Genomic DNA, 26,292 nt, shown 5'->3' on the forward strand with positions numbered 1-26,292 from the left:
GTTTAGGACCAAACAACAAATTCTTTTACACCCAGATTTCATAATTTCTCTCAGATATAAAGAACGGTTGCTACAACATCTAGCTTCCATCACAACACCTCACATCCACCACATCACATCTCACTATTCATATCTTGTCATGTATAAATTATTAGTTTAGGAAAAATAATTGAACTCATTTTATAAACTAAATAGCTGACTGTCTGAATTAATACGAAGTGTGTTTATGGTCCCTAAAGAAGCAAAGAACCCTAGAATCTTCTGATTAAACATTCAAAGATCAATCAGATTGATATTTCATATTTATATGGAATATCACATCTTATTGGTCATAATTATTATGTAATAATTGCTACAGTAGATCATTCCACATTTGTGGAACGCTACATGAAAAGAGTGTGGATTGTCCTCAGTGTGATGTAGGCACTGCTAGCTGTCGATCCTGTGATGGCTGGTGCGGCCGGGCCGTGACGTAAGTCGAGAGGATTCAGGTAGATGGGAGCTGTACCATCCAGGACTTTGTATGCTAGTGCTAGCAGTTTGAATTTGATGCATGCAGCTAGTGGTAATGGAGCTCAATGAACAGAGGGGTGGCGTGTGCTCTTTTAGGCTGATTGAAGACCAGATGCGTTCTGGACCATTTGAAGAGGCCTCACAGTGGGGCAGCAGTAGCTCAGGTCATGGGTTCGACTCCAGCTCCCGCCAGGGGTATCCTGCTGTTGTGTCCTTGGGCAAGACACTTCACCCAACTTGCCTGTGTTAGTGGTGGTCAGAGGGGTTGACGGCGCCAAATGGCAGCCTCGCCTCTGTCAGACCTCCTCAGGGCGGCTGTGGCTACAAGTAGCTTACCATCACTAGCAGTGTGTGAATGTGAGAGTGTGAGAAAAGCGTCTTTGGGTGTCTAGAAAAGCGCTATATAAGTTCAATGCATTATTATTATTATTACAGGCTGGAAGACCAGTTAGAAGGGCATTGCAGTAGTCGAGGCGGGAGATGACAGTAGATTGCACCAGGAGCTGGGTGGCATGTCGTGTTAGGTATGGTCTGATCTTTCGTATGTTATATAGTGCAAAGCGCGATGAATGGATGGACGGGTGGGTGCCAATACGAGCAGACTTTACTGCAAAATAGAGATACTGGGGTGTGAAGCACCTGCATTAATTTTAACAGCTTTAAAGTCTAAAAAAAAGCTACTTTTGTCAATAAATAAATGTTTCTGGAGTGTAAAGATGGACTTGGATGCATGTATATAATTAAGCTGCTTTCAAACAGGTTGGTTTTCCTATCACATCCTCCTGTCTTTCTATTTCATAAATATTATGGCTGTGGGAAGGAGGGATCGCAGGCTCGTTTCATTTTAATATTACTCAAATCTGCCGTCTCTTTCATTTAGATCTAAAATGAAACATCTAGTGAAGGATCTATGCAGCGTTTTCTATAGAACACGGCTCATCTGGTAGCCTATCTCAACCTCCACATCCAGTAAATGTGACTTTCAAAGATCAGCTGTGCCTAGTTAGAGCAGGAATCTGGTAAAACACTGCCATCTTGTGCATGTTGGTGCTTAAAGGACTCAATTACCAGCTTGTTCTCTGTTTAATGAAATGGTGCCCTCTAGTGTTTACAGACGAAACCTGCATGAGTTTAGCAGTTATGTGTTGCTCGTATCGAGAAACAGGCCAGGATTATCCATTTACGGTGTTCTGTGAAATCTGTGAGAATAGTTGCAGGTTTCTGCTCCTGAAGATTGTTTTAACGGCTTCCATCCATCCTCCTGACAGGATATTATTAGAACTGGCGCTTACCACAATGGTTTTTGTGTTGCCAAGGTTTTGTTTTGATAGTATGACTGTCTGGGCATGCTGTTTTGATTTAACAGGTGAACAAATGAAACTAAAAAGGGGCACGCCAAAACACTTTTCCCCATGGAAACAAGTGCTGCTTTGGTATTTATTCATCTGTCACCACAAGAAGCTTAAGTTGACCTCAGCAAATGCAAACATGGTCACAATTCAGTTTATTGGGTATTGAGCTGCAATTCAACACAGCTGTAGCTGAGACTTCTTCACACGTGGAACGAAAGAGGTTGGGCGATTTGCATTCCTTCAAGGTATGCCGGGCCTTTAAACCACTAATGGTTTCCTTTTCAGACAGCTCTGCCGATGCTTTTGTTGTGCACGATACTTGCAGCCCCGTGGCGAATGCTTTCATTTACCTCCCTCGTCTTTGTGTTTATTGAGAGGCATTGAGGCGAGCTGCGGTATCTGGATGTAGCAGCCATTCAGGTTTAGCTCTCAGCGATTGTACTCCTCCCTTTGCGTGGTTTCGTAAGTGCCTGCCTCATGTGTCATCTCTCTGAGTCATGCTAAATTGATGATGAGGGAACTTGCTTGTCCTGTCATGAGGGTAGTCTTCAGAAAGATTCAGGAGGTTATCGAGTCCAGTTTTTGTGATATTCGTGGACTATAACTTAAACAGACCCATCACAATTTCTTTGACTCACTTCTTTGTTTATTGAGTAGAGTAAAAAGAGTCTACCTCATCATTAAAACAAAGACAACAGGAAAAGTCCATTCTATTGAGAACGTGATTGCTATGGTATGATGAAATTAGTAAAATTAAAAATAACAACAAAAATGACTTTTGCTTTTTGTATTTAGTTTCCCTTTTTACGACTGGCGCCTTTTTGCCCTGAGGATGGGAGCTCGGGACATAAATTGCTGCCATCTCCATCTCAGCAATCATAAGAGACCTCCTCCTCCTCCTCCTTCTTCTGCTTCCACACCTGGACTCAGTTCATCAGCCCGGTGCAGCATAAAAGAGGAGTTGCTACTGGAAAGGGACTGAGACTGGTTGATCGGATCTGTGCCATGGCTCCTTGTTGACTCCATTGCTGTTTAAAGGTTTTTAGTCGATTTAGTCAGGCTGTTTTCAATGGGTAAGAGCAAGAAGGCTTTTAGATTGTAAAACAGGCGAGGGACCAGAGTGCTGGCTCCCTCTTGTGCTCCAAACGTTGTGAGTGTGGTCGGTGGACCTTGTGTTTGGGAACATTTTAGATGAGAATCCCCATTTGAAACAAAAAGTCTTTTAATGCTATTTATTGACCTTTTAGAAATAGAGTTTTGTGTTTAAAATCCTAGTTTATAATGAATGCATTGTTTGAATGTGTTAGGACAGTGTCCTTACTTTTAAACACCAACCCACGTCGTAACACCTTTTCAAACGACAAAAACACAACCTGATGTGTAGTTATTGCAACCTTAAGCTTCTTTTAACCTCACACAGAGACTCATCCCATTATAAACTAAAGTGGTTTATTCAAATAATAATTACGTGTAAATGTTTTAAACATTTTCTTTGGTGCATCAGCACGTTTTCAAAGCTCTGCTGGACAAAACCCACTGCATTTAAAACCAGACATCGGCTTTTGATATACTTTACAGTGTCAACGGGCTCTGCAGCCCCCTGAGATGACGCCAGATTCTCTCTCTCTCTCTCTCTCTCTCTCTCTCACGCACTCACACACACACACACTCACACTGACATTTAAGGTGGACTTGATTGATAAGCTCAATCTCCTTGAACAAAGGTGACTTTTAATGCTCTTAAATGATGAACGTTAGTCTTTCAATAGCAATCGTAAAATAAATGTTTTCATTTAGACGGATACATTTAGGTTTCATTGCAGCTTCGATGACACATTTTGATTCACCTTGAACTCACAAAGTCGAGCATCTCTCAGGTTGAGCAGTAATTGGGGCATTTCTGTGCCGTGCACCTACGGCTTGCACCGATATGCAGGATAGTGTATAAAATGTGTTCCAGATTGTTGGTGTAGACTTTTAGACTGGTGATTGTAAGCGCTCATAAGGAAACTGGACTTCTGTTCAGGACTGGAGAAGCCTTTTAGATGAGAGGAAAAACATCTACAGAATATTTCAGAAACCAGTTGTTTAATGTAAAATAACTCCTATCCCGCCTGTGTTGTGTGTGTGTGTGTGTTTCTGTGTGACACACACACACACACACACACACACACACACACACACACACACACACACACACACACACAAGGTACTAATAAAGAAATTCTGACTCCAATCCAGTAACTCCACTCCTGGATTTAAATCTTCCTTTCAACTCTGCTGGGCTGCCTGAAGGGAACAGGACACACACACACACACACACACACACACACACACACACACACACACACACACACACACACACACACACACACACACACACACACACAGCATGGGGAGGAAGTAAAGTCAGTGACGAATAGAGTCTGAAGTGAGCTGAGAGACAGTGGACTGTGTCAGTGTGAACAAGGGGATGAAAGAGTTTCACCATGTGACATGTGGACGTCTGCTGTTGTGTGTAACATCAGAAGTGTGTGTGGAGAGCATGGATGGATACATGGACGGATACCTATTTGATCTACGTATTTTTTTCCCACCATGGAGTGTTTATCTGTTGGATAATCTGAGTTACATTTCTTTGACAGAGGCGTTCTAGGTAAACGTAGAAACTCAAAGAATGAATGTTGTATGTATTTCCTTCTGAGTGCAGAAACCTTTGCACAATGGTGATGTTGTTGTGTGTGTGTGATGAAAGTGTGAATGACTTTGGTAGAGCTGAACAGCTGTGTTACTCACTAGTGTGAATGCTATTTAGTGCATTTATGATTAATTGTTTTTGACACAAATACTTGGGGGTTGTTGTGTTTGAGGCGACACATGCGAGGCACCGGTTAGTGTGTGTGTGCGTGCGTGTGTGTTTGTTTGCATGAGTGTGTCGGGGAAATGTACCGGCGCTCACCCTGTGCCAGAGGAAGGGTTCATTTTGACTTCAGTGAAGAGGTCATCAGGAGACTCCACTCTGCCCATCATGGCCACCCTCACAGGTCAGCGCACACACACACACACACACACACACACACACACACACACACACACACACACACACACACACACACACACACACACACACACACACATACACACACACACACACACACACACACACTTTGTTGTCTTCAATTCAAAAATACTTTATTAATCCCAGAGGGAAATTGACTGAGTTCGGATTTCTATGCTTATCTTTCTATTCCGTTGCTTGCTGACTTAAATTCTGCCCTAATATTTAGGCAAACGTTGCTTTGTTTACAGGACATATGTCAACTCACTTCCCTTTTTTTTAATCATTGAACAATGCTCAAATGCATTTTTCATCACAACATTGTGGTTTTGTGCACTGCTGAACTTTGTGGACTCATGCGGCGTAAAGGCTGTAGTTTCTGCAGAGCAGTCGGTGTTCCGTTTATACAGCTAGGAGAGGCAAGTTGTTTGCCTTGCAAATGTATCTGAAAGTGTTTAGACGGTTTGTTAATTATTATTACTGTTTTAGCCACTGTATAAATATAGTCTGATGTGTGTGTGTGTGTGTGTGTGTGTGTGTGTGTGTGCGCGCACCACAGTAGTGACCAGATGACCTGCAGGATGTAAACACCGAAAGAAGAACACTTTATGACATTGAAGGGTTTAGCCCTAAGCGCTCGTCGTTTATTTGACATTGCTGCCACGCAGGCTTTCTTGTCTGCCTTCATTAAATTTCATTTTGAGCAACACCAAAGCTTCACACGACGAGACCTTCTATCAGATTAAACGTGTCTATAAATGCTTTTACCAACTCTAATCCTAACAGATCTTAGAGTCTGATTGATCGAGGTAATTATGCATTGAATTTTTTTTAAACCATTGTTTCATCACTTTAAACAAACTTATAGCATTAGGGTCCAAACTGTTAACATTCTGAGCTCCACCACAAATCTTCTCAGCAGTTTTAAACTTTTTTGAATGTTAAAGTTAAAATCCTTTAAAGTCCCATTAGTTGTCACACACTCAGGTGCGTGACATATGTTCTCTGCATTTGACCCATCCCCTGGGGGAGTGGTGAGCTGCAGACACGGCCGCGCTCGGGAACCATTTGGTGGTTTAACCCCCCAATCCAACCTGTAATGCTGCGTGTCAAGCAGGGAGGCAAAACTTTGGACTGACCGGGATTTGAACCCCGATCTCCCAGTCCCAGGGCGGACGCTCATACCACAAGGCCACTGAGCTGGAAGGACCACTTTAAACCCAGTATTGAAACTGTTGTGGTTTTCTTTTGTGTCTGGTTGACAAAGATGGGCTGAAGTTGACTGAACAGAATGGTTTGATAATGACGATGTGTCTGATATTCAAAGGGACAGTCTAAAGAGCTGTTTGGAGATTGACCAGCAGGCAAAAGGAGGCTTGTTTTCATGCTTACTCAATGTTCTCTGGTGACACAAAGTAAGTTCACATAAAACAAATCACTGACACAAGAGAAAAGGCAACTTAAGACAAGCTCCTTATAATTGGTGGGGTATTGGTTTTTTAAATACCTTTGCATCCCTACTTTTTGTTTTGGACCAGTCATAATGTGACTTTTGAAAAAGGCGGTGCACTGTCCTCGTATCATTTCTGTTGTTGTGTCTGCTCCCAAACATCTGCTACAACATGGATGGATTACAGAAACTATTTAGAAAGCCTTTTTCAGTGCATGATGCTCTACCAGATAGTACATTTCCATGACAACACGATCCTGATGGATTGATTAGGCTGTAGCCCATAGCAAGAGACCAGAGTGGCCAGTGTGTTTTCAGGTCTCCTGTTCTAAGTTTTCTGCGCACTCAAACTCGTCAGTGCAGTTTTACAGGTCACTGAGAGCCCAGTGCATTCATCATACATGAGCAAAGACATCACCAAGTCCCTGTAAAGAATATCTACAGTCTGGTGGATGATAGGGCCGTAGTGCATTCCCACATTCCAGCACATCACGGGCCACGTTCAGGATGGAGCAAAATGCTAGCTGGTTACATTATGCTAGTATGTCTCTGATGGTGTGATGGGATTCTCGCCCAGGCATGCGGCCAGCGTGGCCTGGTGACAAAACTGAACCAGTGCTCAAAGGCCCGTGTTCCAACAGATTTCTCTTATATAGTAAGATCTTTCTCCTGTATAAAGGAGGCCTAAGCCAGACTGACTTAATGAATCTGGACTATATAAATATAGTTTAAAGTGTTGAAAAGGCTTAGGAGAGATAAAACTCATCCTAAAGCCTTATTTGGAAAACAAGCAGCATGTAAAGCCAAAACTAAACATCACTGATGCTTTTTTCTGTAAGTGTGCAAAAACACTGGGTCTCCTCCCTGGAGGATTGTAGGTATTCTGGCTCAGTGAGGGGGACAGGCGTTGGGCTGCAGGATGGGACAGACGCTGTGATTTTAAAGGGACAAAGCAAATAAAGAAAACCGTAAATAATATCAAACTGTCTGATAAATCTGAAGAATTTTGGATTTTCTTATAAGATAACACAAAACTTCCCACTTCTTTGGAACTTCCATGAGGTACCTCACTGAACAGCCTGTAGACCAATTGGAATTCAATTCCAGGCCTGGAGGGCTGGTGTCCAGCATGTTTTAGTGGTTTCCCTGCTCCAACACACTTGATTCAGTGGTTGAATCACCTGTGCAGCAGCTCTTCATCTCCGCAGAAGCCTCTTAACTACCTGCTGATTGAAATCACGTGTGTTGAAACAGAGTTGAAACTAAAACCTGCTGGATACTGGTCCTCAGGGCCCAGAATTGAATACCCCTGCTGTAGACAATGTGTGCATTCACTGATCAGTTTTTTTTCTTTCTTCCTGTGGGCATGCTCAAAATGAAAGGTATTAAGTTTCTGAATGTCTGAAGGCTTTTAAGCCAGGAGACATTGAACAACCACCTCAGGTTCATCTGGTTCCACCTTGGTGACCAAGGATTTCCTGTGGAAAGTACTGCAGAAAAGAGAAGTACACATAACACTCTGTGCTCTGCTGCACATCTGAATCATTGGATAGGGAGATGTGAGCCTTATGAGTTGTGAGGACTAATTATTCTAGAGCTGCCTCCTTACACAAATGTGCCCTTGTGCATCCCTAAGGTATTTGCACGCATTCTGCTGACCCGTGTGCAACCTACAGAGTATACATCCCGTGGATAGTTTCTCACATTTCCAGTCAGGACAGATAATCTCCCAGAGAGGTAGGCTTAACCAAATATTTGGTCGGTGACCCATGGTTCTATGGAGTAATACTAAAGATTATGCCTCCGTTTATCTATACAAAAGACTCTGTGTGCAGTGGATGCCAGTTATATCATCTCATACCAGTGTCTCTGTCAAGCAATTGCTTCTGGAGGAGGATATTAATTTGCAGTAACAGGACGTTCTTGCTCTTAAAAACATTTTTTTAAAACCACAAAGCCTAATTTGTGTAACTGTAGGAAAAATATGAGCACAAATAATTCCCTAGGTATCTAATTCAATATATGATTAATTTTTATTAAATCGTGGGGCTTAAGGATGAGTAGTGTTGCCCTAACTTGCCTGAGAAGATGCTCCTATCCGTTTAAAAAGCAAGTTTAAAGTTCAACAGCATAAAAACGTCCTGTGAATCACCCCAGGCCGATTTTTAACTCCATCCATTCTGTTGCATTAATAGCTGTCAGCATTTAAAACCAGACTTCTTTTCATTTTGGTGACCTATTTATGTTCCCAGGGAGGACTCTGAATAGGTCTGGTTTGTGTTTGCTTGGCCATGGGTGGGGTGCAGTTTTGCGTTGTTGAGTTTGGTGGTTTAAGAGTATTTTCTTTGCAGTAGCCTTTTATTTCACAGGGTAGCATGTTGTTGTGGAGGAGATGCACACACAGAAAATGTGGTGAGGACTTAGGAGACTTCTGTGGTCTGACCGAGTGACAAGAGCTGAAATTAGGAAGTTGGGTTAGAGGCTGACGATGAACATGTCAATTATAGTAATGGTGAGTCGATGTTAATGAGCCATAAAATGACGAGGAGCAAAGGCTTCTTCATTCATGAAACAAATGGCAATGATTAATAGAATAACATTTTTTAGTCATCTGCATACGCTTAAATCCACTCACTCACTGGCCCTCTATAGCTACTGCCGTTTCCATAGCAGTGACACTGGTCCCCTCATCCCTTGTAGGTGAGATCTGATGCCTGAATAGAAGCTGTGGCTCAAAGGTTTGTGGCCCGTGCTTCCTTTCAGTTTAAACTGTTAGAGGAAGCAGACTTCAGATGCTGTACTGTGGAGATGGTGAAGTTTGTTGGAAGTAGCATTAACAACTTCTGTCTAAATACACCAAGACTGTGACTCGGTGTTTCAGTAAATATCCTGTAACTTCCCACCACTGATTGGCATTTTGGATCTCAGCAAACGTCTCCTGGACATAGAGTTTGTTTTTCTTAAAGCAGGAATGAGGAACTCTGACCTTCAGCCTGGGAATATCATGGACCTGATTTATTACTCTGTAAATTTCCCAGCTATGGAATTTGACTTTTTTAAAACCATTTATATCTTTCTGTTTTTTCAAACTGTCTCAGCTCTACTTTGCTGCTCATTTGATATAGAAGTTTGTCTCATTCCTTTAATACCTGTTGTTTGCCTAATTGCTGCTGCTAGTGGTTCGATAAAGAGAGCAAACAGTGAGGGGGAGAATGGGCATCCCTGCCTGGTCCCCCTGTGAAGACAGAAGCTAGCTGATATTTGGTCGTTCGTCCTGACACGTGCTGTTGGTGAACTGTATAATGTTTGTAGCCAGTTTATGAAGAAGTTCCCATACCCAAATTTATGTAAAGTTGCAAATAAGAACTTCCAGTTAACTCTATCAAAAGCCTTTTCTGCATCTAGAGATAATATACTAGTTTCTATGTTTCTACTGTAAGAGAAATCTATCAAATTAAGTAATCTACGTGAATTAGTGGATGACTGTCTGCCCTTGATGAAACCAGTTTGGTCAGGGTGTATTATGAAGGGGGTTACCTTCTCTAATCTTTTTGCCAGGGCTTTACAAATTATTTTGAGATCAACATTAATAAGGGAAATTGGGCAATAGCTGGCAGGAAATGCAGGGTCTTTGCCTGGTTTTAACAAGAGACTAATATTGGCTGAATTCATGTTTGGCTGTAATCTGCCGCTCTCTTCGATATCCCTCACCATTCTGAAGGATGTTGAAGCCAGAATGATCCAGAATTCTTTGTAGAACTCTACTGGGAACCCGTCTGAACCTGGAGCTTTCCTATTAGTCATGGATTTAAGGGCTTCCTGGAGCTCCGCTGATGTTAGTGGCGAGTCCAGGACTGTAACTTGGCTGTCTGATAATTTAGGAAGTGTTATCTTATCAAGGAACTCATTGATCTCGTTATCTGATGGGGTTATCTGTGGTGAGTACACAGTTTGGCAAAAGTCTCTGAAAGTGTTGTTTATTCTTTCTGGGTCATAAACTATATTCCCGGTTGAGTCTTTAACAGCATATATGGTGGTTTTCTCTTTATTTATTTTTAACTGGTTAGCCAAAAATTTACCTGATTTATTACTATGTTCAAAGTTTTCTATTCGTAGTCTTTGTGCGAAAAATTGTGTCTTTTTGTCAATAACTCCATGAAGTTCTAATTTAGCTTTACGTAATTTGCTCATTAACTCTTCTTCTGTGGATGCCTCTAAAGACTTAATGATTTCCTCTATCTCCTGAATACATTTGTTTTCCGTTTTTTCTTATGTGATGAGAAAGAGATTATTTCACCTCTCATCACTGCCTTTCCTGCCTCCCAGAGAACAGATGCTGATGTTCCAGGCAGGTCATTATGTTCTAAATATAAAGCCCACTCCTTTTTAAAAAATTCTATAAAACCTTCATCTTTAAGCAGTGATGTATTAAACCTCCAGTTTTTGCTTGGTGGGATTGTCTTCTTGTTTACCAGAGTTAAAGAAACCGGAGCATGGTCGCTGACAACTATGGGGTGTATCTCAGTGTCTGAAATGTCAGCCAACAATGAGCTGCTGACTAGAAAATAATCCAAACGTGAATGAGAGTGATGGACGTGCAAAAAAAAAGTATACTCTCTACGGTTAGGATGAAGAGATCGCCATGCATCACAAAGCCCATAATCACTCATGTACTGTTTAACTATGTTACTGGATTGCCAATTGTGCTGAGTCCCAGCTGTACTGAGCCTGTCTGTTAAGGAGTTCATCCAAAAATTAAAATCACCTCCAAGTATAAGTGGACAGTCCAAGTGTTCGGAGAGTACAGAGAAAAAATTATGAAAGAATGAAGGGTTATCAATATTTGGACAGTATATGCTGACGATACATAAGCTTTGGTTCTGTACAGATAATTTTAACATTATAAATCTACCCTCTGGATCAGAGACTGTGTCCAATACTGTGAAATTGATGTTTTTGTGTATTAAAATAGCTACACCTCTTTGCCTAGAGTTATAGCAGGCAGAGAACATGCTGGGAAACTCAGGTGTTTTAAGTTCATCTGCGGATGTGGCAGATCTATGAGTCTCTTGTAATAATATTACGTCTGCTTGCACTCTCTTTAGCTGATCAAAAATCTTTAATCCCTTCTCTCTAGAGCCAGCTCCATGTACGTTCCATGAGACAAACCTTAGTGCACCCATAGATGTGTGTGTGTGAGTAGCTCTTGGGGTTCCTGTGTTCTGGGGCAGCGCCTGGATCTCTGGGACTTGGAGCTCCCCCCGTCCCCTACGCCTCTTTGGGGGGCAGATCTGTGGTCCCTCACACTCTCTATTGGACGTTCCTATAGATAAACCTTACATAAACAAGTGCGTGTACACACACAGGTGCTCACATGGTGCTCTCAAAAGTATGGGCTTGGGCACGTTCAACAAAACAATGTTGATTATATATTTCTTCATCAAGTTGACACAGTGATAGTCTTGATCTTGTTGTATTGTTCTTGTGTCCCTTTTTTTGTTGCTTTTTTTGTCTCTTTCTGCAGGTCTAGAAGGAGACTCTTGTTCATTATTGTTTATTTTTGTGGACACCCCCCCCCCCCCCCACTTCCTCCCTCTCTCCCCACCTTTTGTCTTTTCCTTTCTCTTTCACCTCTGACTCCGTGTCTGGTCGGAATTACAAAGTATTCAAAAACAATAACAATAAAGTTTTAAGTATCAGGCGTGACATTAAAAGCAGACGCTTTGATGCCCCACCTGAGAGTAAATCTGTAAGGCTTGTTACCAGCATTCAGACATCAATTCTGTTTGTTTCACAGCCAGACAGGACACGGTAAAAAAAAAAAAGAAGTTTTTCTCATTTCCTGATTTCAGTCTAAATGTGCCCACATGTCACCCTGAGTTTTACCCTCTGCTGCTGCTAACCTGCGTCATCGCACCTTTGGCCGGTTTCCTTGTGTCACATGAGGGCTGAGTATTTAGACCGCAAATGATTCTGAAAAAAAGCATCTGCTGGATGACTTGTTTCTAAATGTGCATGTATAATAGCCTGGGATTACGTCACTGACCTCATTTCTACATTTAAATAGAGCATCTGGCTACATTCACCTTTTCCATTTTTGGGGCTGCAGAGGGTCATGTTTAATGTAACTCTGATGACCAGCGGCGTCGTGGGTGTCTATCGTGTCTCATTTGTGCATTTATCCATGCAGAGTAACCGATGTATCTGCTGATGTCGGGGTTTTGTGCAAATCGATGCTCCTCAGTTTTGGGTCAGTGTATAGAGGAGAAATATATATATATACAGAACAGGCCAAAAGTTTGGACACAACTTCTCATTCAATGTGTTGTCTTTGTAGATTTCACAAAGGCCCAGTTGGGGTATCTGCAGTTCTGGAGAGCTTTCTTGATGTTTTTTTTTTCTTTTTGTTTTCCTTCAGTCTTTGTGGGAATGTTCTCGGGCTGATGGGGTAAAGTCCTGATGACTGACATTTTGTGCTCCAGTGGGTGTTGTGAGTCGAAATGCAAATGCTGATCTGTGTGAGTCGGTTTCCTGTAGACTTCAATGCTGAGACTTCCATCTTGTTCAATTTGCACAGCACAGTCCAAGAAGGGCAGTTGGTTGTTGTGTGCATCTTCCCTGGTGAACTTGATGTTCTTGTCCACGGCATCAACGTGCTTGGTAAAGTCTACTACTTAGCTGATTTAGTGTTGACTTGCTCTTCAAGTCTCGCCACGGGAGTCACGCTCGTGACCTTTTCACTTGTTCTATTGGGGAGGTTAAACACGCACACTTTTATTGCAGTTTAGCTCAAAAGCATTGCTATCAGTTCGGTCCCTCTGTATTTCTTTCTGTGTGTTCTGCCCTCTACCCCTCCCTCTCCTGTTGCTAATCGAAACCCGCACCTTTGCGCACCGGTGTTACGTCGGTTTTTCTAATTCGGTTCAGTTGTTGAAATGTGTTTCCCTAACCGCTCTGCACCAATCAAGCAGGAAAATGGCGCACGCTCATTACAAGTTCGCTCTCATAGCCTTCGTGAGTTAAAACATCTGGTTTGTTCAAACCACTTGATACTAGAGTCACTTGTAAAAGTTGTGTACCATCCCTGCTTATGGATCCAACATGTCGATGGGCCAACTCAGGAGTTACGTGTTGATGTGATTTACTTATTTATTTATTTGTTTATGTATTTATATTATTCTAGAACAAGAGAATAAAGTATTACAAAAAGCAAAAAGGCATACCACAAAGCTGAAGTTGGTGCCCCGCTTTAGTTTCAGAGTCAGAAAGGGCAATTCCAACAAATATTTCCACTACACTAATATCTTTACTCCGCTATAATTATACATTTACAACACTTAAACTCCTCAATCCTGGACTAGGTTATTCAGCACCGATAGTTTCGGAGTATTAAAACCTTAATTTCATTTATCAAAGTTCAAAGGACAGATATCAGCAGTTTTCAAGGCCACATAGAACTGACTCTGATCTAAATCTACGTCTAAGACCTAGACTCTTCAAATCTAAGCTAGATAGAAGTAATAGCCGAGTCCTTGAAACAGTTATGATTTGTGAAACCTTTATTTAATTTGTTACAGTAAAAAAAAAGGCTACGTCTGATTTGTTGTCATTTTAATTACAAATTTTTGCAAACTAATAAATGTCAAATTCTGCCACAGACGTAGTATAAACACACGTCCTTACGTTTCATGTAAAGTGAAGTTCAACATATGAATAATTCAGGGTGAGAGGCAAAGCGGGTTAGAAGATAGCTTCAACAGCTCCATTCACTTGCATTGATTTGTTGTTTGTTCCGGGAACCCATGAGCCGACCGGAAAAGGAGGAGACTCCCTATCTTGCCGTTTTCTGCCCTCCTCTTTTCCCCACAGAAAACGCCTCCTAAGGCATTTATTAATAATAGAGACTACTGCACATGTTTTGGAAATAATAGCTTATGAGATTTTTAAATGTTCTAACTAAATAATTTCCACCTCCATGATCAACTATAAACAGTACATATGAATAACTCTGAGACTTTTTAATGTCTTTTTTTAAGCTGAGTCCTGCATGTTGGGAATCGTCTGCAACTTGTGCTTGCACAAACTACCTCAAGGAATTAACCCGTTTTTGGCCTTTCTGCTGCAGAGCTATGTAAGAAAATGTCACCCAGATCTTTGGAATGTTATATGTAGCTTCTATTTTGGGTCAGATGGGATATCTCCGTTAACCCACCAGTAAGTCCTTTTAGGGTGTTTCAGAATGGACTGATCTCAGGCTGTTTTTAAAGCTAAAGCAGTTCAAGTCCTGCTAATGTCCATCCTTATGCGTTCATGCTAAATATCTGTAATAATAGCAAGTAATTACTAAAGATGATTTTTATAACGGAGCAAAAACCTGGTAAAGTCTGAGTCTAAGAAATTTTATGTGGAGCTCAGCAAACATTGCGAATTAAACAGGAGGTGTTACCATAGCAACTCCATTTGCACAGCCTGGTCACAGGTTTTCCTTCATTATATCCCACGGGAAAGGAAGGAATCAAATCATTAAAGCTTTTTCTCCTCGTCTCAGAGGCTTTTGGAGTTTACAAAACATTAAAGAACTTTTTCTATTTCTTTCTAATGAGCTGTGATTTTGTGATTGTGTCATGATCCGTCGTGTCTACAGGCCATTGAGGTTTAATTTCATATTTTTGGTAACATTTTACAATAAGGTTGCCTTTATTAACATTACTCTTTATGCTTTAACACTATTCTTTTTTAAAATAAACTGTTTTGCTTTTGAGGCAAAAAACAAAAACAAACAACAACTTACTGCAACATTTCTGTCTATTCTGGATTATGGAGACTTTTTGTATATGAATACCTCAGCACATTGTCTTGGTAAGACTGATGTGGTTTATCACGCCTCGCTGAGGTTTATCTCCAACTGTAGGCCACTGACCCATCATTGTGAATTGTATTCTCGAGTGGGATGGCCTTTATCCACCAGGAGGTTGGGACATTGGTACACTTTCATTTATACGGCCATGCTTGGATTACTACCCACCTACATCTGTAACTTAATCTCATGGAGAAGTGTAACTCCTCACGATCTAAATAAGTAAATGATCAGTTGTTACTCTGTTTGCTCGCACCGAACTGGGCAAAAGAGCTTTCTTTCACTCTGCTTCTTCTGCATGAAAACTGGAAATGAACCAAGTTTATCTCCTTGAATACATTTAAAACCAGACTAATTATGAGATGGGTTCCCTGTGTTGTAACTGCCTTCTGTAGTTTTGTACATGTCTGTGTAACTGAACAATTTAGTAACTGTAACTTTTGCTGCCTCTTGGCCAGGACTCCCTTGAAAACGAGGTTTTTAATTTCAGCAGGACTTTCCTGGTTAAAAATAAATAAATAAATAAACTTTCTTAGTGCAATATTAAGCACTAATGAACAAATTCAACGGATTGTTGAACCTCAGATTCAGGAGGAGCAATGTGGTTTTTGTCCTGGCTGTGGAACACTGGACCAGCTCTATACCCTTAGGGGGATCCTGGAGGGTGCGTGGGAATTTACCCAACCAGTCTACATGTGTTTTGTGGATTTGGAGAAGGCGTTTGACCGCATCCCTCGGGGGGCCCTGTGAGGGGTACCCCGGGAGTATGGGGTACCAGGCCCTCTGATACGGGCTGCTAGGTCCCTGTATGACCGTGTCAGAGCTTGGTCCGCATTGCTGGCAGTAAGTCAGGCTCGTTCCCAGTGAGAGTTGGACTCTGCCAAGGCTGTCATTTGTCACCGATTCTGATCATAACCTTTATGGACAGGATTTCTAGGCGCAGCCAAGGTGTTGAGGACATCTGTTTTGATGGCCTGAGGATCAGGTCTCTGCTTTTTGCAGATGATGTGGTCCTGTTGGCTTCATCAGAACGTGATCTTCACCTTTCGCTGGAGCGGTTCGCAGCCGAGCGTGAAGCAGCTGGGATGAGAATCAGCTCCTCTAAATCTGAGACCATGATCTTGATTCGGAAAAGGGTAGAATGCCTTCTCCGAGTTATAGATGAGATCCTGTCCCAACATTTCATTTTACACATTTACCTCTTCACTCGTTGCCAGTGATGAAAGGGAATCTGATGTGCTTGTCATTTTGCTAGAGGGTGTGCTCCCAGGGATTTTTGACCCTAATGGCCCTCCGTTGGTAAGGTCTTACTTGAACACAAAAATAATGCTTGCTTGCAATGATTTAGGTATGCACTGCCCCCTATTGCCAGGGAAACTACGCACTGTTACTTGAAGTAGCCCACGCGTTTCACTTTTATTTTGAGTTAAACTACAAACTCTCATGGGTTGTTTTTCAAAATGTATTTTCAAGTCAAAGAAACTAGAAAACAACCAACCATCAAATCAGTGAAATTCTAAATTTTAAAGCAAACACGTGAGACACTTTAAGTCCTTGTATAAATAAAAAGTGTTTTCATTAAAATATTACATGTTTTATATACTATAGGACAGAGGAAAATATGAAAATAAAACATTACAATCAAATAAATAGTTTAGATAGTTTGGGATGTTTGCTAAAGGAGTTTTTTTGTATTAGTAAACAACTCTCTTTCTGATCATGTTGCAGGTTTGTTTACATTATACAAATATTTTTCTTGTATATTTTTGGTGGCAGATTAACATTTGCTGTCACTAAAACTGATGGAAAAGTCTGATCTGATATAATAAACAAGAAGGAGTGGGAAACGTCTTCCCTTCAGGAAATCTGTCACTCAGTTGGTGTCCTCACCAGTCGGACAGATGCAGCTGGATCATGGGAATGGAATGCTGTGTCATCTTTGCTAGTGATTCAGGGTCACCGGGGTCACTTCTGGTTGTGTTCGTAAACCATCCTGTCGAAACATGACTAACGTAACGTATCTTACCTAAACCTACATAATACCAGGAACTCTCCATAGATTTGTTTAATCTCATCAATTGTTATAATTATTTTATTCCTAAACTAATAAATCCTAGCTCATTTCTTTTTTCCACATACATAAACATCCTTGAGGTCACGTTAGGTTCTGTGATTTCCCTTCTAAATGGGGAGCTCATAATGGAATAAAGTGGCTGAACTCTGAGCCTGTTATGGTAACAGCGACATCTCTCACCCTCTCAGACCTTCTCTCCTCCTGAGTGAAGATGAATATCTCATAAAAGTCTTCACATGGAGGCGGTGTGCATGAACTGAGCGTCGACGCCAACGCTGCTCTCTTCCTCAGCTTCAAAAAGAAAGCTGTTGTGGGAGCAGCTTCCCGAACAAATCCGTTAATCCAGAAGACAAAACTTGCTTCGTCTCCTAGAAACGGATCCGAGTTGGTCTTCTGTTTTTAGGGTTAAGTTTAGACATAAAAGTTACAACTTAAAGTTTTCTGAAAAGCCTCTGTTTGGAGGAATCCAGCAGGACTGACGAGCTAACGGCTAGTCTGAGTGTAGCCAAGAGCAAAATGCTTTGTTGAAGTATATAACCCTCCCACTGTCTTTATGGGTGGCCCCACGAGGAAATTTGACCATTGAGCAGGGTTGATGCTTTATCCTTTGGGTCCATGTGGCAGGGGTGAGGAGTGGGGACCACCTCACCCCTGCCACATGGACCTCAAGGGATAAAGCATCAACCCTGTTCAATGGTCAAATTTCCTCGTGGGGCCACCCATAAAGACAGTGGGAGGGTTAAAAGGTCCCATTCTCTAAAGCAGGACTATTCAATTCCAGGCCTCGAGGGCCGGTATCCAGCACGTTTTAGTGGTTTCTCTGCTCCAACACACTAGATTCAGTGGTTGAACCACTGTTGCAGCAGCTCATCAGGCTCTGCAGAAGCCTGTTAATCATCTACTAATTGAAATCAGGTGTGTTGAACCAAAATGTGCTGGAAACGGGCCCTCCAGGCCCAGAATTGTGTAGCTGTGCTCTAAAGTTTCAAAGCAGTTAAAGATTTTCATTTAACCTTTGAACCACGACTATATTGTACTGTACAACAGAAATACTACCACTAGCTGCATTATATACCTCCACAGGTCAGACGTTATCTCCACTTCTTTAGACTGAGATCACTTTTACACACACACACACACACACACACACACACACACACACACACACACACACACACACACACACACGCTCAGCCGATCGAGCAAAGAAAGGGGTTCACTAAGAGAAAAGGGACGATCCGTATCGTTTCGTATCGACTTGTGAGTGGCAGAGCCAACTGGAGGCGTGGCCGAGACTCGGCTGCAGTCTGGTGCAGTGCAGCCTCGTAATATGGTACCAGCACCATCACTGGGTACCTCTTAGCCAACAGCAATGGCTGATTTCAATTCTATGTAAAGTGGAGTTTTAACCTGAAGAGGATGCTTAGACAGTTTGAGGCTGACTATTTACATTTTAAATGAGATGCACTAAAATGCCAAAACAATGACTCGTGTCTACAGCACTATTAGACTCATTTATACAGTTTATCAGCGAGAAAAAAGTAGATTTAGGGAAAACTTGCTTTATAAATTTTTAATTCAAAGCAATTTTCCTTATTATAATTAGCCTACTATTAATCGCTTATACTTAAACAGCTTTTGCATTTTTATTTCATAACATCATGCTGCATGCTGCTAAGCTAAAACCTTGTTCTGCTTTATGAAATATTCTTATCACATTAATTTTACAACCTTAGACTGAAATTACTCACACATTTTTCTCTTCATCCTCATTTCCAGGCAGTGTTTGAAATGTATTAATAGACAGTAGTTCTCGTCAAAGGGAAAAGTCTTTTTTTTTCAGTATTGTTTATTGTAGTTATAAATAGTTTTTGCAGCTGCAGATGATTTACATCCTCATGTTTGGTGGCTCTGTCATCTGGAAACTAGTTTTGCTTAAACGATTTTCAGTCTAGGTTTTATCATAAGATGCAGAAATTTGGCTGCACATGTAATAATAATAATATGAATATAAATACATAGAATAGTAGAATTTTCATGTTCTGATGTCAAAGATGAATCTTTGAGGTTTGTTGGGTAATCAGCACTTTTTTCTACTGGTTTGTGGTTCACTAAAGGTTCAAAGAGGACAGAATGTAGCAATAAAACACTTGTTTGGAATCTCAAACTACAAAGAGGCATATGATGCACGCATGCACACACACATACACACACACACAACCCTAACCCAGTCCACATTCTTCTCCACCTTCCTTGTTTTCTGAAGAAGAAACATAATTTTCCTGTCATTAAACCTGTGTGTGTGTGTGTGTGTGTGTGTGTGTGTGTGTGTGTGTGTGTGTGTGTGTGTGTGTGTGTGCGCGCGTTCTTGTACATACTGAGGACCATTTTAACCATTTTTCAAAGTGAGGACATTTTTTGGGTCCTCACTTTTTTAGAAGCTTACTATACCAGTTAGAGGTATGGTGTGAATTACATTTTAGTTAAGGTTAGGATTAGGAATAGATCAGCACTAGGGTTAGGGTAAGGCATAGTGGAATCACAAAAATGAATGGAAGTCAATGGAGGGTCCCCACTATGATAGAAAGACAGACGTGTGTGTGTGTGTGTGCGCGCGCACGCGTGTGTGCAAGTGCATGTGTGTTGACATGTAAGCAAAGTTTTCCTCCCCTCTTATGCTCAGCCGGTGAAACCAAATAGTCTGTCGACCACTAAATAAAGGCAAATTAATCAGCTAAATTTACATAAAGAACAGCTCATCTAAGCTCAGCATGTTCTTTGGAAGTTTGCAAGATGTATACTAAAGTTTGGGTTAAATTTAAAGAAATTTTGTGCTTCTCTGTTTTCAGTTTTGACGTGGAAAATGGCCCATCTGCTAGCTGCAGCCCTTTGGACCCCCAGGCCTCCCCGGGTTCTGGTCTGGTGCTCCACACCAACTTCCCGGGACATAACCAGCGCCGAGAGTCCTTTCTGTATCGCTCTGACAGCGACTATGAGCTGTCCCCCAAGTCCATGTCACGAAACTCCTCCATCGCCTCGGAATTGTGAGTAAAAATAGAAATGTGCAAAATTAACACACTCACTCAAATGCCTGATAAAAATGCATTTCAACCCAAACACAACTCTGACATGTGTTCACTGAATGGAATTTCATTATGAGATTGAACTTAAAGCTACAAGGTCAGATTAGATTTTCTAACGTTCTAGCAAACCATTGGCACACAACCCTCTAGTGTTGGACATCCGCAGTCCAGGTACACCGATTACAGCTGGATGGCATGTAATGTAATCCCTCTGAGAGTAATAAAGTATCTTTGAATTGAATTTGAGATATAATCAATGAGCTGATGTGTTTAAAATACTTTTCTGCAAATTAGACAGATTTCAGGCTGATGTCTCAGCTGCAAAGTGTTTTTTTTGTGGTTAAATTTTAAATAAGATCTCAGAAAATTGTACAGATAAAAAAAAGGTGCATCACAAAAGAAAAGCCGAGGAAACGTATGTAAACTGCAGGTACATGTAAGCTGCTAGGGCTGGTCTAGATTTCTACACTAGCGTCACAAATCTTCTGAAGTGAATAAATATGGATGCAGACTGAATGTAAAGGATGTGGGTGGATCATTCCAGACCCAAGGTATGCATGTTAGGTTAATCAGGGACTTTAAATATGAGAGAGAGAGAGAGAGAGAGAGAGAGAGAGAGAGAGAGAGAGAGAGAGAGAGAGAGAGAGAGAGAGAGAGAGAGAGAGAGAGAGAGAGAGAGAGAGAGAGAGAGAGAGAGAGAGAGAGAGAGAGAGAGAGAGAGAGAGAGAGAGAGAGAGAGAGAGAGAGAGAGAGAGAGAGAGAGAGAGAGAGAGAGAGAGAGAGAGAGAGAGAGAGAGAGAGAGAGAGAGAGAGAGAGAGAGAGAGAGAGAGAGAGAGAGAGAGAGAGAGAGAGAGAGAGAGAGAGAGAGAGAGAGAGAGAGCATGTGTTTCAAAAGCTAACATGACGTTTTTGACAAATCAAATAGAGGCCATTCTGGTGGGTTCTTATAGGTTAGGTGCCCGCCCTCTAGGTGGGCGGCACTTAATTTGGATGGCTAGCAAACGCGTGAGGTAACTTACAGAGCGTTGCATTGACTGAGGGTAAGACGTGTGCGGAAGATGTTTGTGAGAAAGAGCTCATGTTCAGAACATCATGTCTCTTATTTCAAGATATTTTGGTTACAAGAGAGACAACGTTGAGCAAACACAAGCACTTAACAAGACATGCCGAACATTTGTGGCAACCACGAGGAGAAACATGACAAATCTCTGTTGTCACCTCCAACGCAACCATAAAGATCTATACACAGGGCTCCAGAAAGCTAGTGTTAGCAAACCCAAAGTCTCTGATGTTAAGAAAGGCACAACAGCCCACCAGATGCCCATCTATCAGAGCTTTGTTGGTAGAAATGCTTCTTAAAACCATCAAAGCAGTTGAAGGAAATAACGGAGGCACTTGCACGTTATTTGGCTAAGGCTTTGATGCCAATGAATGCAATGAGCCGAGAGCCACCGAACTGAACAGCTGGGTCAGGGTGCACAGTGCAGTCGTTAAGTGTATGGGAGTAAGCATTTAAAACATATGTAAGTGATTCTTTTTACAGAAATATTGAAACAGATCATGCTTGTAATTTTCTAATGTCAACTTGCATGATTTCTTTTTGTTACTGTACTAATGATAGGGGATGGGGCGGTGTGTCTAAAGTACACAGAGATGAAAGTGAGCACTGCAGATTAAAGTATTTGTTCATTTATTGCAAGTCTATCGCAACATTAATCACTGTTATCGCACATTATTGTGCAGCCCTAGTGTGTGTGTGTGTGTGTGTGTGTGTGTGTGTGTGTGTGTGTGTGTGTGTGTGTGTGTGTGTGTGTGTTGATTGAGAGAACTCTCCTTAGAGCGTTTCCCTTGTGTTTGTGTTTCCAGACACGGCGATGACCTGATTGTGACTCCTTTTGCTCAGGTAAACGTCTCCATTAAAACAGAATCCTGTTTTTATTAGTCTTTACTCTGACTTTATTCTTCCACATAAAACAAACTGTTACATCAGTAAAATAACTAATTAACATATTTCTACACAAACTATACTAACAACAGTCCTTTTCACTACCTTCTTAGGTTCTGGCAAGCCTCCGAAGTGTAAGGAATAACTTCACGATACTGACCAATGTCCAGTGTCCTTCTAGCAAGTAAGGATCACCAATTCAGTTCCGGAAATTAGACTTTTTTGTGTTTTTGTTTTATGTGCACTCAAATTAAGATGAAGCTTGCAATCCTTGACAGGAAAAAAATTCTTACAGACCACAAACACGTTAGGAGTGTAATAAATACAGTCCAGCCTGTTTAGCAAAGTGGCACTTTTTTTATATTTACCTTTATAAAGTTTGCGGATTTGATTAAATGAGTCTTCTTTTAGAACTACTATTTCCAGTTCCATGAACTCACCACCAGGTGGCGGTGTTGGTCCATAAACTGAGATGGGATGAGCAACATCTCAGCTGTTTCCTTAATTCATTCCAGAATTAATTTTAGGGAGCTGTTGTGCAAATGAAACCATTTGTTATTTCTACTCTACTCCCATCTTCAGGACATCTTTGTGATGCACAGTAACGCAGAGTGACAAAAAAATGAATTAAGACTAAAAATTCACAATTTCTACAAGTTGTGTGAACGCAACACAGTTAAGATCTGCAGCAGTGTCCACCCTCAGCAAGCTCACTGAGTTTAGGAGCAGATTAAGATTTTCTCGTAGGCCACCTTTGCCCTCTGTTCTTCACTGTGAGAACCTGTCTGTGTTTGGATTTCTGACGATGCTAAGAGCAGTTGGCTCTACCAAATGCTTTATTTACACTCGGTTTGGTGTACAGACTGACTGAAGCTTCTGTGACCTACTTACAGCTTTTCACTCCAGTGGGAACAAGAGCGGAGAATGAGACACGTGCATGTTAGTTTGAACATGCAACTGTGTAAATATCAGGAAGGGAATCATTTTCTTCAACTCACACACAGATAAAGGAGTCACGTGCACGTGCACGTGCATGTTTCAGGTGTAACTGTCACAAATTGAATATTACTTCTATTTTGTTGCTGTTTATAAAAGTAGATTTTGCTGCAACATTTCAGCTCCTGCACTCATGCAGGCCTGATGTTAGTGGCTTCTGCAGTGATGTCATTCGTTAAATGTGTGTTTAAACACTTTAAAGTTTAAATGCTGAAACTTTGCTTGTCTTGCTCAATAAAGAAACTTTTCAGTTTATTGTTTACTTTAATCAGATTTTTTTCCCTTCAGTTTTTGAAAAAAATCTAAAATAATTTCTTCTTGACTTAAAGGAGACATTATGACTTTTCCTTAAATTATAACAGTTCTAACAATTCTATGGTTCAAAGGTAATTTCAGCAGTTCAATCTAGACCCACAAGGCAGCAGATGAGAATGCAAAAGACAAGTTTTGCACAGGATGTCCCCTTGAAGACCATTTTATTTATTTTTGGAGACTAAATTGTCTTTTTAACATAAAAAAACATCAAATTTCCATATTTTCCAAACATAAGATTTCAGTTATTTGAATCTAGTTGGTAACATTTTGTAATTTAGATGAGCTCATATTTAAAAGAATATTCACATTTTAACTTTTATTATCTTTGTATTTTGGTTTGTTTTAATCAGGAGGTCTCCTGCAGCAACAACTCAGCCTCCAATCACCAAAGTTTGTCTCCCAGGTAAGAAGCTGGTGTTTGGTAAATGTTTGAATTCTGTAAAACTTTATCCGGTTCAGATCTTCCTCCGACGCTCTCTCCCTCTCTCGCCCGTTTTCTCATGAATCTGCCTACGTGACCACCCTCCATCTTTCTGCCATCTGTCTGCAGCCCCTACTTTGCAGTTCAGACCACGTTGTCATCAAGCTCATTAACCTTGTCCAAACACAATTGAAGTGGCAGTTCAGACAAACGCCCATGCGCATGCAGGCTCACACACAGCAGGGTCCATAACAGCAGACAACATCTACCACCCCCCCACCCCCCCCATCACCGTCGGATTTAAGCAGCTGCTTGAGCGTTTATGTGCTCTGCTCTGTGTGCATGTGCACGTCCAGGCCAGAGAGAAACTTGTCAAGATTGAACCACTTTTTTTATGTTTTATGTTAAATGACTACATAAATGTTTGATTGTGGACATGCTGCACATGTGATAGTTGATTTTCTGAGAAAAGGCTGATTGCTTCACAGAGACTAGAGATGTGCATGATCTGCACGTGCAGCTCTGTCATTTACTCGGTTAGCAGTACTGATCAGCGTGAATCAGACCAGTTGCTTTATTTCTGGGCGACTGTAGAAAAACACGTAATGTTGCACCCATCAACAGGAAGCCTGTTTATAAATGAAGTCCAGAAAGTTTTAATTATGTAAGAATAAGTTGGGTTTTTTGCACCTCTCCTATAAGAACATCAGCAAAACATGTTTTTAAGGAAAGATGGAGAAGACAAGCAGTGAAACGGAGAAAAGTCAGAAGTGTTACCATCATATTTCCCATGATACCTACTCGACCAACTAAGACATCAAACCAGAGCTTAGATAGTTTAGCAGGACATGTTTCACTGTAAATTTACTCTGTTTACATGTATTCATTGAATTAATGCACGACTGCATGCTATACACATATAAAATGGTAAACGTGCAACTGTGTGTGTGCTTGTGTGTGTGTGCTTGTGTGTGCGCTTGTGTGTGTGTGTGTGTGTGTGATATGGGGAGGTGTTCCTGTGGTTTTAATTGACGTCAGCATGCCTGTATGTGGCTTTTGTTGACTTCCTGTTAAAGCAGATGGACTGAGTTTTCACTTCCTTCTTCAAAACCACAGCTCATCAGGTGCTCAGAGTTTGAGTAAGGCTGCAAAAGTGTGTGTGTGTGTGTGTGGACACACTATTGTGCATCATACCCTTTCATGTTAGAATCATCCTCCTCCTCATCTCTAGATTCAGCTCCACGTGGAAACAGTTCTCAGTATCATTTATTTCACAAGGTTTTAAACCCCCTAAGTGACTAGAAACATAACTATCCTATTATCAGCAACACATTTAATAAAACTAATTCACTAAACATATTTTTATTATACTAATAAGTTTAAAATGTTCCCTTAAAAGTTGGAAATACACAAAAGCATTCTGTCAGTAATTTTCTTTCGTTTTCATAAAGGTGACCGGTTAGCCTTTTGAACTAGAACATTCAACTAAACAAAAAATATTCAAATCTGCTCCTCCGGGGAAACAAAAGTAAATTGTTTATGTTTTATAGTTTTACAACCATTGGATTACATGTATATCTTATATTTTTCTGATCTTTCTTGTGCATAAAATATAATTAAAGTGGTAATGTGTATGATCCAGACAAATGAATTAGTGTGTTGTGGTAGTTTGGTGTTTCTGTAAAAATCATTAGTAAGATTATTGCTGTAACTGCTTTAGAAATGTGTCGAGACTAACGCTCTTATTTATGTTTGAATTAAGTAACTTAGCTTGAAAAAAGGATCCATAATCTGAGTTTGATGGTCTTTATTCTCTGATACCACAGTCTCTCTTTCTCTCTCTCTCACACACTCACACACACACACACACACACACACACACACACACACACACACACACACACACTTGCGTTTATATGCTTGTGTGGACATTCATTGACTTCCATTAATTTTAGTGACTCCACTCTGCCTAACCCAGTGGTTCCCAAACTTGTTTAGCCGCGCACCCCCTTCTATGTCCCGACCATGTCGACGCACCCCCCAGCCCCCACATCAGGGCATGGACAGGGTTGAAAAACTATGATCGACCTTTTTCCCCATCACTTTCATTTTTTAAATAGTAATTAATAAACATTCTATACCATTACAATTTCCTTTGATTTAATTTTAAATAAATATTTAGAGTGCCCAGGTAGCACATAAACAATGCAATTTAACGGGTTTCTTA

The 26,292-nt window shown here is 41.0% G+C and overlaps 1 protein-coding gene across 5 annotated transcripts in view; it reads left to right on the forward strand.

The window, feature by feature from the left end:
- Positions 1-26,292, forward strand: part of pde4ba (phosphodiesterase 4B, cAMP-specific a) — a 223,520-nt gene that overhangs the window by 132,767 nt on the left and 64,461 nt on the right. For 4 of the 5 annotated variants that reach the window (XM_070554256.1, XM_070554257.1, XM_070554258.1 and 1 more), the window contains 4 exons: positions 20,154-20,348; positions 22,255-22,291; positions 22,447-22,517; positions 23,995-24,047. In XM_070554256.1, the coding sequence (XP_070410357.1) occupies positions 20,154-20,348; positions 22,255-22,291; positions 22,447-22,517; positions 23,995-24,047 (356 nt within the window). Of the gene's footprint in view, positions 1-4,289; positions 4,910-20,153; positions 20,349-22,254; positions 22,292-22,446; positions 22,518-23,994; positions 24,048-26,292 lie in introns of those variants that run through there. The other variant, XM_070554261.1, reaches the window with a different exon arrangement.

Source organism: Nothobranchius furzeri, chromosome 8 (genome assembly GCF_043380555.1).
Source record: "Nothobranchius furzeri strain GRZ-AD chromosome 8, NfurGRZ-RIMD1, whole genome shotgun sequence".
NCBI lineage: Eukaryota > Metazoa > Chordata > Actinopteri > Cyprinodontiformes > Nothobranchiidae > Nothobranchius > Nothobranchius furzeri.